This window comes from Diplotaxodon limnothrissa, linkage group LG2 (genome assembly GCF_057381915.1).
Source record: "Diplotaxodon limnothrissa isolate DT_005_m linkage group LG2, D_limnothrissa_male_GT1.1, whole genome shotgun sequence".
NCBI lineage: Eukaryota > Metazoa > Chordata > Actinopteri > Cichliformes > Cichlidae > Diplotaxodon > Diplotaxodon limnothrissa.
Genome location: NC_140597.1, coordinates 24,158,965 through 24,171,549, shown reverse-complemented (window position 1 = coordinate 24,171,549; position 12,585 = coordinate 24,158,965). Strand labels below are relative to the sequence as shown.

Below are 12,585 nucleotides of genomic sequence, written 5' to 3'. Positions count from 1 at the left end.
GTATTTTTACTGACATATAGTGCACATATGTTTTGGGCAAAAACATTTTTGAAAATTAAAATACGAACATTTGTAACAAACAATTGACAAATTAGCCAATGCCAATGCAAAACTTTATCTGCCTGTTAAAAAAAGAAGATAATCTTCTCACAAACTGGTGTTTGATTTTGAAACAGGAAAAAAGTGGGGAAACAACTGAAAAGACTAACATTTGAATGAAACCTGAAAGCAAGTAAATACTTTCTATGCTGCCTTATCGTAAACTTTGGTAATATTGATAAAGAACAACACTGGCTGATGATAAAATACAGTCAGCTGGCATGGTGACACTGCCAGTATTAACCTGCAGGGCTGGACTGGGACAAAAAAATTGGGCATTTTTACTACAGACCGACCCACCAGGTAGTAAAGCCATAAAGACTTTGACTGAAAACAAACCCTGTTGTGACAGTGATGTACAGTCTTGTTGGTATATGTATGATTTCTATACATTTTACGTCAGATAAAAACTTTGGTTGTAAGATTTAGATAATTATTTAATAAAAACTAGGTATTTTAAATGAGAATAAGAAAGAAAAGTATTTCTTTGTGCCCACCTTTCCCTGTTAATGCCCTACCTGGCCCCCTGGCAAAACTTTGCTAGACCCGCCCCTGCACAGTTACCAGCTGTCTGCTACATAAAAAAGGATCCTGGTGTTATTTGTCTCTCAGAAACAGTTCATAACTTCCCTTCAACTCATTCATGTCACCTAAAAGGTAAACCTGTTTCTCCATCACCTGTTCAGCTCTGATGATTCAGTAAGGACATCTCCTGGTTTCATCTTCATGTTTCCCTCTCACCACATATCTAAACAGACATCATGACCAGCAGCTTTACAGCTGTGGCTCCAGCAAACATCAGCTGATACTAGAAATTAATATTAAATACATTCTAACAACAGCCGATCAAGCTTAAACGTGCTGCTGTTGTTTAGCGCTGGTTTCCTCTTTCTGGCGCAAAGTGGGCGATAAACAAACAAGAGAGAAAAGCCGATCAGCTGATCATTGATCAGTTTCATGATTGAAGTAGCAACAGGAGAGGGAGGGGGAGAGAATGAGAGAAGAGGCAGCTGTGCAGCATAAAGACAGAATAAATCCAGCTTTGTGTCTTTTTTCCATTCTAGCTAAAGTTCGGGACAAACTGCGTCTCTTCTCAGCTCAATACGAAACGTGTAATATTTTCTCTGAATGAGGGACCATTCCATTTTTTTAAGGAGCCGTTGGCAACTCTACTAACTAACCTTATGAATAAAATAAAGTTCACTATCAGTAACATCATAGCACCCACCCAGCTGTATATAAACTCCGTCAAGCTGGCTAGAACGCAGTATGAGTTATTGCAACTGACAGTAAAAAGTCAGCAACATGAAAATAAACTCCACCTAAACTTGGTTTATATCTGACCCAGATAGACTGCAGGTCATAACTTCTTACCTGAAGTTCAGTTCACCTGACACTCGGACTGGTGGCTGCTTCGGGTCTCTCCTCCTGCCTCCCCTTCCCTCATCCACCTGTTGCCTCTGTGGAAGCCCCGTCATAGCCACCACCAAACAACGGAGTTATTTCTACACATCGACCTGCATCTGGCCAATCCACCACCTCTCATTGTTCATGCCATTACAAAAAAAATAAAAAATAAGTCACTGGGGATATGCCCGGTATGCCCGATGGCCAGTCCAGCTATGTTAACCTGCAACCAAATCTGCAGCTCCATACAGCAATGTTACGACTTAGATTATATCTTATAACGCATAACTCTTATGTTAGCTGCCCTCAGTAGCATACTGTCTGAAATATTCCACAGCTGCAATAATTCTTTAAGTGTTATTTTTTTCCTTGGTATTCTAATTTCACCGAAGTTTACTAAACTCAACAAACTTGATATTACTTACCGGGACATTTATTCTGTCCTCATTTTCTTTCACCGAAAAATTGTTTCCTGCAGTGACGTCTTTCGCGCTTGGCTCTCCTACCTTTGCTAACGTGATGCGCATAGCGCAGAAGCGATGCTGCATTCACTTACACTCGGATATCTGAGCGTCACCGTGAAAACATAATCGGACATTTGATATTTGATTGAATTTTATTGTTTTGCCTTTGGGGTGGCACCTGGGGTGGCCAGTCTGGTTTGGGGGGTGGCCTGTGCCCCCCCAGGCCACCCCGCTGGACACGCCATTGGGAAGCACTAATGCTTAGCAGTTGATAAAATTAATTTAGTAACATTAAATGTATAATAGCATACGTATTTCACGATAATCCTTCAAAAACAATATACAAGACCTACCTTAAACTGCAAAAAGTTTCGCTAATTTTACATGATTTTAGTTAAATTAGCATATTAGGAATTTAGCTACAAAAAATTGTGAAAAATAAATCGCACAATATTTCCTTGTGTATCCACATAAATATAGCAAAGTTATACCTTTTGTGAAAAGTCAGAAAACCCATGATCCAGTAGTTTTCAAAACCACCTTTAGCAACAGTAACTTCAAGTAACTGTTTTTCAGTAATTGTCTTTTTCTAATTGTACTGCCATGAACTTTAACATTTAACATGCTAACTGACGCCTGTGGAGTTTTTTTTTTGTTTTTTTTTTTGTTGTTTGCTGTTTTTTTGTTTTTTTGCAGTTTCTCTGCACACTGCATGGTCTGACCAAGCAATTGCTTTTATAGAGGGGCTCACTCTTGCTGATGGTCAGTGCATTTGATTAGCAGGTACTTTCTCTGTTGCTATGGAAGCAGTAAGTGTGTACGTAGTTACAGGCATGCAGAGAGTCCTATGAACAGACATGACTGTGTGTTCACACACTTTATTTAGCTCTAAAATGTCTGTAGCTTGTAGCATTACTTCCTCTTTACAGGTTTATGTTTAGCATGGAAGTTGCTACAAATATTTTCTACCTCTCTGTAGCCAGACTATATATAAAGAGTTATTTACATACTGTCTATGGTTTAGAGTGAATGTATATATTTTTTAAAAACTAGTTAAAAGTGCTTAGGAACTTCATAAGGGAGTCACATATAAAACTTAAGAATAGCCAGTGCAACCCAATCCTACCCTATTATCCCCCAACCACCCCAAAAGAACTCCTTCAGCATGAAATTATTACATTTCCCAGAGGTGAGCCAAGCTGAGAGGATGAAGAGCACAAGACAGGCAGTGCTGTGAGGGAGCAAACGCAGCTTTAGAAGCTGATACTCATAGGAAAGACTCATTTGTCACCCTTGTCTCAGATCCACATGTGATTGCGAGAAGTGTGTGTGTGTGTGTGTGTGTGTGTGTGTGTGTGTGTGCGCGCGTGTGTGTGCGTGCGTGCGTGTGTGTGTGTGTGTGTGTGTGGTGGGGCAAGGATCACTCAAAATTTTGGATGCTGTGAAGCAGCATCGCTGCTCATTCCCCGAGAGATCCGCCGCTCTGTTTCTCCATCTTCTTTTGCTCTCCCGTTCTCTTTGACCACTAAATGTTCTCTCACTGGAGGCACATGGTGATTATGGTGGATCCACATGAAGACATGTCAGTCACGTTATGAAGCACCGAGCAGTGTCTAACGTTTTGGGCTCAACAAAACCCTGTGGCCAGCTGTTACCATAGCAGTATTTTAGGGCTGTGTGTTTCTGTCTGCGCCGTGTGTGTGTGTGTGGTGTGTGAACACCGAAAGGGACAAAGTCATTTGTCACTTGTGGTTTCACATGTCTGGTATTGAAATCGATGACAAATCTATGAGGTGTGTGTCTGTATGTGGGTTCATATTTACTGGCACGAGAGCCGGTGATGTCATGCATGAGAATGTCTTTGTGAAACCAGCTATGCCCCTGCAGACTCCCACACTGTGCTGACTTTGCAGGCGCAGGGTGTGCGTGTTGTGTACACATGTGCACGAGTGTAGCCTTATTGCTTTTGTTGGACGCTTGCTGCAGACCACAGGGGAACACTGGCGCTCAGACTCCCATCATACATGCCTGCCATCCAGCATTATGACACTCTCCCACCTATGTGTGCTTGTGCACCAAAAACACGGCTGTCCGATTGTGTTCAGCTGTGTTCAGTTCCAACTAGGAGGCGTGTTAGAAAGTTTGAGATCTAAACTGGATGGACTGCAACCTTAATCCGCCGCTAATCAGCTCCTCGGAAAACTCACTCAAGCATCAGACTCTGTAGATTGCTCTGCCTCTCCCGGCAACTCCTTCTCAGTGTTTTCCCCCCCAGTCATCACTTTACGTTCTACCCGAATCACTCTATTTCACCCCCCACCTGCTTCCATGCCTCTCCCACCCCACCTCACCCCCAGTCATCCTTTGTTTCCCTCCTGGAATGAGAATCCTGCTCTCTCCTCTGTTTTTTCCCCTCTCCTGCTGTTGTGTGTGATGCCGAGAAGCCCTCAGGATTACATATAAGTCTTTTGTTTATCATCTCAGCTATTACTGCTAATGCTGTCTCTCCCTCTCTCTTTTGCAGCGTGTGTGTGGCGTGTCCGTGCTACGCATGTGTGGGCAAGCTCTCAGATCAAACACAGCGTAAGACGAGCCCATAAACAAGCCTTCAGGACCACTTAGGATTTTCAGGCAGAGCCAGTGTTGAGGGGGCGCGCGGAGGGGGAGTAAGGTACAGAAATCAGCTGCTCTGTTTATGTACCTTTCAGTGGTGATTACCGGTCCAATCTGTCTGTTTAACAGAGCAAATATCAGAGCCTTGCAGAGTGTGTGTGTGTGTGTGTGTGATGCATACAGTTGCAGTGCAGAGGGTTGGAGAGATGCCACCGAGTTGCGTGGAGTTAAAGCAGCAGTAGGCTACAGCAGTTAAGTGTTTATTTACTCATACGTACAAACCTAACTGAGAGAGAGGAAGCAGAGGGACCACCGCCGGACTGAGGATATGTGTCAGACATACTGTACGGCCTTGGCAGCGGCCCGTGTTTTGCACGCAGCGCAGTAAAAGCTGTGTACTGTGTGTGCTAATGCGAGTGGGCAGACACGCTGGCAGGTAGTGCCCAGCATGCAGGAGGGAATGTGTTTGCAGAGTGGAACATTCGCAGAGATGAATGAGCTGCATTATACACTCAGATATTATTTTTCATTGCATTACAGTGCAGTTGGTCGCGAGATCGAGTCGTTTGTCATGCAAGAAGTGAATGTAGGCAATGTAGCTGACTGAAAGTGTAAACAGTTGTGTCTTTGGGTGTCAGGTTCAATCTGATGAATGAATGGAAGATCTTACATGGGGAATTGTTTAGGTTCCACCTGCGGCCACTGGATGGCACCAAAACTACACAAACACACCAAGAAACAAATAAAGGCTGTGGAGAGAAACTGCTAATAAATAAATTATGAAAGCGGTAAATGTTAAACCGCTACCTGTAGTTAAACTAAGGTAGGTCATGGCTGCCTGCGTATTCTCAGACTGAAGCATATTCTCCAGCCTGTTGTTTGTTTGTTTTTTTTGATTCCGCCCCCCTGCAGCCACCGGAAACGCTAGATAAAGCCGAGGCTGGAAAGTGCGTCACACAGCTGAGCTGCGGAGAATAAACGGAACCTGCAGTCTAGCGCCGCAAGTCCCCCTCCCCTGTTATTTTTGTTTGCACAAGAAAAACCCAAGCTGACGTCTGTTCTTCCAGCATGGTGAAGATCGCCTTTAACTCGGCTCTGGCGCAGAAGGCGCTGGGCAAAGAGGTGCCAGCCGCTGTTAAGGTGAGCTAACGGGGCACAGCGCTGCGCCTGAGCCCGGTGTCCGACTTTAGCCTGGTAGCAGGCCTGCTGTGCCGGATCGGCCAGCAAAGCGTGTGGACTTCATCCATGTGAGCATTCACAGGGTTGTCGCGCATTGTTGTGCTAAGTGTGATTTGACACGCGGTGATTTTTGCATAGCGCATAGCGCAGGACACGATGGGACCGCCCATCTCCTGCACAGCTGTTTTTGTGCGGAGGACAAAGATGGGGTGGGATTAAGGGATTGTTTAATCAAAGCTGAATGTGAATGTCATGCTAATATGATATGTGCGTGTGTGTGTGTGTGTGTAGGACCCTGAAGTGGCCTCTGCTCCAGTGGGCGCCGAGGGCTCCACAGGTCGCTGCCTGCTCACCTTGTTAGGCATCGCCTTCATCCTCAGTGGGCTCATCGTAGGGGGGGCCTGTCTCTACCGATATTTCACCCCAAAGGTGTGTGCGCGTGCGCTGCAGCTCATTCTTCGTGAATATTCTCTTACACATGTTACCATCTTTTAAAAAGGGGTTGCAAAGAGTGGGAGGGGGTCTTATGAAATCAGAATATTTGATTTTAAAAAAAGCATTTAAAATCTAAAGTCCTCTCAAAGTAAGTACCTGTATATGTATGTGTGTGTGTGTGTATGTATGTATGTGTGTATATATATATATATATATATATATATATATATATATATATATATATATATATATATATATATATATACACACATATATATATACACACATATATATATACACACACACACACACACACACATTAGGCCATGATTGTGGTTTCATAACTGTGCATAACACTTTAATGTTGCAGATCCTTATAGTAGATTCATTTTCTGTCCATCCTTATGCACGTGAGGCACATGCCACCAGCTCTGCAAGCAAGTCACTGAAACGCGTAGAAAGTTAAACTACAACCCAAGACTATTTTACGTTATAACCTTTTCCAAATTGTTTCATTTTCACGTTGCAAATACAGGTCAGTGAAATCACCATGCACATATTGTAAAGGTTGGGGGAGGGGGGGGGGGCATCTGTGGGGCAGACTTTGCAGACTGCCTCTGGGAAATTAAGCAGCTGTATGAATTAATTTGGTTATCCACTGACGTTATCAGATATGTTTTCTTCCTCTCATAAACTGTCACTGTCTAGAAGTGATGAAGAATTATTAACACTGGTTTGTACCGTTAGAAAACAGAGTGCTATTGTTCACTCCTTTTCATGTTTAGAGAAAGTGCAGACTTCACCTTTTTCCCCCCAGTTGTTGTGTTGCCAGCAGGAGGGTCTTAGAGTCAATGAGATGAGGCAACCCCACACCCATGCAAATGAAGCAAAGCGAGGTGGGGGGGAGAGCAGTGTGTGAAACTGTAACTGTCAGTATGTTGCTTGAGAAATTCTGATAAAATTGAGATTTCATCACAAGAATCTGTTGCTCTGAATTTTGTCGTGCTTTTGATCTCAGCTGTTTCCTCACTTCTAAGCTTTGAAACTGTAGTGACACATGATACACAGAAAAAGATAACAATGCAGCAAAACTCAATGGTCCAGTTTGTGGATTTGCACAGCATTGAAGTGAATCTTGGACTAAAGTGGAGAAACCCTTGCAAAAAGAATCCATATCAATAATAGGTGCTGCCCCCTGTTTTGGAGGAAGGAAGGTTCAGGGTTTCAGTAGTCGTCATCATGGGCTCATCCGATTAGAATGAAAATAAGCAGTCATCAATCATGTGCAGGTTTTGTTGTTTTATTGTATATTGTATAACGGGTAAAGGAAAGAAAGACACACATGGACTGCTCTCTTCAGGGCTTAAGCAATCAGCATCATGGGCTCATCCGGTTAGAATAAGAATAAGCAGTCATCTAATTATTCTCAGGGTTTTCCTTTTATTCTCCAAATCAATAAGGCAAAGAAGGAAGGAAGGAAAGAAAGAAAGAAAGAAAGAAAGACACTCATGGACTGCTCTCTCTCAGCTGCCGCCCCATGTGGGAGTGAAGAAAGAGTGAGGGGTAGGTGAGTGCAGTCCTTATATAACGAGTGACAGGTGAGTGCAATTAAGGCCAAGCACCACACCCAATCAAAGGTGAGGAAAAGAAACAAGGTGCATCTGGTGAAGTGAATGTGCTGAAAGGTGAGCCTTTACAACAGCCCCCTCTGTTCATTTCATTCTGTTTGAAAGTATGATTCTTTTGATTGGATGCTCTTTGCAAACAAAAGGTAAGAGCACTGGGTGGGCGGGGCTTCTGACATCTCAGCCAGAGCCAGTGTGCCATAATTATCAGCATAATTATCACAATTTGATTTGCAAGAAAATAAATGCCTCACATATGCCAAAAATGTTACTGGAAATCTTTATTATCAGTGCCATGTGGAGAGTGAGTGTGTAAACATAAGCTTAAAACCTGATATTAAAAGAAACTATGAACAATAGTCATGGAAAAACTGTAGGCTTGTTTGTGTAAACGTAGTCCTGCTATATGCCGTGATGTAACTGTGCTGGAACCAAGCAGAACATGCGTGCTTTGGCTCCCCCTGGCAGCCTGAGCGTCCTCGACAGCTGCGTGATTGTTTTTCAGTAGTTGGTGCAGTGTGTGAAACGTGAACTTTAGACAGGAACAGAACACACAGGTTCACAGCTGATATTGCAGATTCACAGTAATACCAGATGATGCGTCTGTGGTTGTAGAGGCAAATCCCAGCTGCACTGCTGGTTGAAAATAAAATAACTCTATTACGGTGCGTTTTCTTTCTTTTTTTTGTAAAATGTACATAAGCAAAGGTTCCAGTGCCCCCACCTCACTTTACATGTTCTTAAGACTAAATGAGATGCATTCTTCATCAGAGGATGTATCATGGCGCGATGGAGTTCAGAGACGTGTCGTCCGGAGCAGAGAGCCAGCCTTACTACTTGCCGCGAGTGGAGGAGGAGGTGGAGATCTCTGACAACATCGCCGTCATCAGCGTCCCTCCTCCCCGCTTCAGGCCCGGAGACCCCGCTTACATCCTGCACGACTTCAACAGGGTGAGGATTGTGGACTCTGTCACACTTGGCGCAGCTCGGTGGATGATTTCTGCTGCTCTAAATTCTTTCCCGATGATTTCATGTGTGTGTGTGAGCAGAAGCTGACGGCCTATCTGGACCTGACTCTGAGGACCTGCTTTGTGATTCCCCTGAACACCTCAGTAGTTCTCCCCCCTCAGGACCTCATTGACCTGTTCTCACAGCTGATGGTGAGTACGGTCCCTCCTAGCAGCACCTGAAGACACAGATGAAAGTCCAGACTTGGATGACGGACAAACCGAACACATAAGTCTTGTTAAAGCTCATGCACACATAAGAAATTCAGGGATGTGTTGTCATTCCACAAACTGTCTGCTCTTTAATCCTTCTCAAATCTGTAATATCTTTAATTTGTACATATGAAGGTAGGTTTTAAATATTGGCTAAACTGTAAAGTTCCTGTAATTCAGTTTTCTATTATTCACTGGCAGAGACTATGCAATAATATCATCTTAAGTGAAACGTAGGTTCTTGACAGGAAACTAAAGATGATAAATGAGCGACTTCCACCCACAGGCTTGTCCCCTTCTTCCTTTATTCATGCAGTAAACTAGAAGTACGCTGCATTTATACTGCATACTTGTATTCAAAAAGTCTCCATATTCAAATAGGGACTTTTTAAAAATCATTGATGTAGTGTTGGGTAGTTTTAGCATGTGAAGGTGGAAAAAGCTTGGCGGAGTTTAGTTTGCTTAGTGAGGAAATCAGGAAATTTCAACACTTGGTGTAGAGTTGTTTCACAAATCTATGTTTCATCACCTTTTTAAAAAAAATTTTTATTCAGTTTTCACTGATCTGTTTTATCTGGTGGAAGATCAAAAGTATTTTTTTTAATTTAAAAAGGTGCCCTGACAGTCTCATGCTCTGGTCTTTGTTCCAGTCTGACTCTTACCGCAGCTACCTGGTGCACGAGGACCTGGTGGTGACGGAGCGCATTGATGATGTCAAACCCCTGGGCTTTTATATCCGCCGTCTTTGTGATGGAAAAGAAACGTACAGAATGCAGCGCCGTGCCAGCCTGCCAGGTATAGATGTGATGGAAATGTAAAACCTCTGATTAACGTGCAGCTCTGTGGCAACCCCTCGGAAATAGGGTGCAGACCAGAGGAACTTGTGTATATAACATGCATGTCTTTAACTGTATTAAGCTGTAATATATAATCCTCTTTAATCTTTATATTACTTAATTATATTATTTAATCTTTAATTACGACATCACTGCTGTTATGCAAGATTTTTTTTGCTTTACTCAGCAAGTGCAAACTAAAAAGTTTGAGTTTGCAACTTTTCCATCCTGTACTTGTCTCGTATTTTAGAAAGGAAGCTACTTGGCTGACATTAGCTCTTTCATAAATAACCAGAACGTCAAAATCAATGTCTGTATATAAAATATATCTGAAACTGGACTTTGTCTTACAGTTTCAGGATCATTTGCATTCATAGCTATGTGTAGAGCTGTTAAGTCATAAGCTAACATTAGCGGTAGCTAATGGTAATAAATAACCACACAGTCAAAATTAGGTCTTGTATTTAAAAGACGGATGCCCCCAACATGACTGTGCTCCTTAGTTTCAGGACTACAGGTTTGTAGTCATGAGTTAAGCTTTTTGGTAATACCGTGGTGCTGCTTAGTCATAAACTAACATTAGCGGTAGCTAATAGTAAGCCACACGATGAAAATTAGTGCTAGTATTTAAAAGACAGACCCCACCGACATGACTGTGCTCTTTAGTTTCAGGACTATAGATTTGTAGTCATGAGTTAAGCTTTTCAGTAATATTGATGTAGTAGTGTTGTAAAGTAATCAGCTAACATTATCGCTAGCTAAAAAATAGCCAGACCATAAAAATTACTGTACTGTATTTCACACTGGTTATGTATAAAACTGTATGAGCTAGCTTGTTTAGCAGAGTGTTAGTGTAATTTATTATGATTTTATCTTTTGGCTAACAGAAACAGCTTTCAAACAAAATACGCTGACCACAACATAAAGGAAGCAAGCTGTCACATAATGCAGTTACAACTTTAGGCCTTCATACATTTCTGATGGTTGAGTTATATAAACATGTATCCCTGTATAGTTCTTATCAAGGATGAAGTTAGCTGCTGACATTGATAACTTTTTATTTACTAGGTACACATTAATATTGATTTTGGAGTCACTAATCACTATGGCTCAAACAGAAACTGCTGACTTATCAAGTAGATGCAGAAATTATACAGTGTCAAACACACTTTGGTTAGAAACCGAATAAGAAGACGAGTGTAAACAGGCACCAACCATGCTTGACACATCTTCCTAAATGTAGTTGTGTTTGAAATGTGTCAAACGCCCACGGCTGAATATTGAGATGAATACTTAGCACTGCTGCTTATTTGTCTTTTTGTTTGTCAGGTGGAGGCATCCAGAAGCGCTCTGCGGACGAATGTTTCACCATCCATCACTTTGAGAACAAGTTTGTGACTGAGACCCGCATCTGCAAGGCTTAAGCATGAATATAGGTCATAGAGAGCGAGAGAGGGTAGGTGGGAGTGGGCGGTGAAGGGAACAGCAGAAAGTTACTTCTGTACAAAACTCTTTCCAGTTTTTGCCTCCCCTGCTTTTAATCTAGTGTTGAGTGAATTTAAGTTGCAGCATTAGAGCCTAGCCCCCTTCTCCTCTGATGTACTCCCTCGAACCCGTGATAGGTCACAAGTGCGTAAGTATTCATTAGCTAGTCTTGTACTGGTTATTACTTTAAGTCAGTAAGCTAAAGTTAGATATACAAGTTTCATTTATTACGTTGCTTTCTGTTTTGTTGCTGTAGTTTCCTGCAGACAGATCTTATTGATGTTACTATATAACGACACATCCGCCTCATCCAGAGCAGAGCTATTAGTCATCCTACTGAATATTCTAGTGAGATCATATTAGGCGTGTGTTGCGTCAACCTCCTGTCGCCGCTCTGACCCGGGTGCACGGTGCAGGTTCGACCAGGTATTTGTATTCTGTTACAGCGTGATATAGCACAAGTCAGCATGGAGATGTCTGGTACAGTATACGTGTAACATGCTTGTCCATGGATGGTAACGCAACGCTCTCAAGTCACCACTGTTTGTAGATATCCCCCACAGTGCTGCTGTGTGATAACTTTAGTGTTTCTGATGGTCTCATACCTGATGGGAAACAGTCCAGCACCCTTACAATATATGACCAGTTTTTGTGTTTGTGTTTCAAGCTTCATGCGTGATCCTTAACCAGAGTCATGAGCTAACGATGAATTAGCTAAAGGGAAATTTCACTTAATTTGACTTGAAAACAGTCGGTTATCTAATTTGACTATTATGTATCCGTAGTGTTATAACACGAGATGGCTCCCTGTGATCTTTACACACATCGTGTGCTTAAATGGAAAACAGTCGTCCTTGATTTCTGAAGTCTGTCGAGCACATTTTAAGTCATTTTTTAGTAATTTCCTACTTGATGCCTGCACACAGAGACAATCAACAGGAAGTGTGTTTGTAAAGATGGGGTTTCTGTCTCTGCTTTTTAATTGAATACTAGAAGATATTAGGGGGGGAAACGCCCAATGTTGTGTGCAACTACTGAACTGAACTCCACTTTGTTGTTTGAATAAAGTTGCATTTGTTTACCTACTGAACGTCGCAGTGGCTTTGTTATTATAATGGCGGTGAAAGCGGCACCAACACTAACCCTTTTATCATCCTGCGAAGGACATCGGGTTATCAAAACACTGGATCTGGAGGAAAACTGTCGCTGCATTTCGGGGTTT

At 42.4% G+C, this 12,585-nt stretch overlaps 1 protein-coding gene across 1 annotated transcript; it reads left to right on the top strand.

Moving 5' to 3' along the window:
* The first annotated feature begins 5,522 nt into the window (after window positions 1-5,522).
* Window positions 5,523-12,445, top strand: LOC146638464 (integral membrane protein 2A-like). Its single transcript, XM_085361514.1, has 6 exons — window positions 5,523-5,723; window positions 6,054-6,191; window positions 8,594-8,773; window positions 8,872-8,982; window positions 9,693-9,837; window positions 11,208-12,445. The coding sequence occupies exons 1-6, from the start codon at window positions 5,652-5,654 to the stop codon at window positions 11,300-11,302; spliced, it is 741 nt and encodes a 246-aa protein (XP_085217640.1). The 5' UTR covers window positions 5,523-5,651; the 3' UTR covers window positions 11,303-12,445.
* Window positions 12,446-12,585: the final 140 nt, after the last annotated feature.

What these genes read in the sequence shown, in the direction of transcription:
- LOC146638464 (XM_085361514.1), top strand. Translation starts at nt 5,652, where the DNA reads ATGGTGAAGATCGCCTTTAACTCGGCTCTGGCGCAGAAGGCGCTGGGC. An exon ending in AGGTGCCAGCCGCTGTTAAG is followed by an intron (nt 5,724 to 6,053) that starts GTGAGCTAACGG and finishes GTGTGTGTGTAG; the next exon opens with GACCCTGAAGTGGCCTCTGC. An exon ending in TCCTGCACGACTTCAACAGG is followed by an intron (nt 8,774 to 8,871) that starts GTGAGGATTGTG and finishes GTGTGTGAGCAG; the next exon opens with AAGCTGACGGCCTATCTGGA.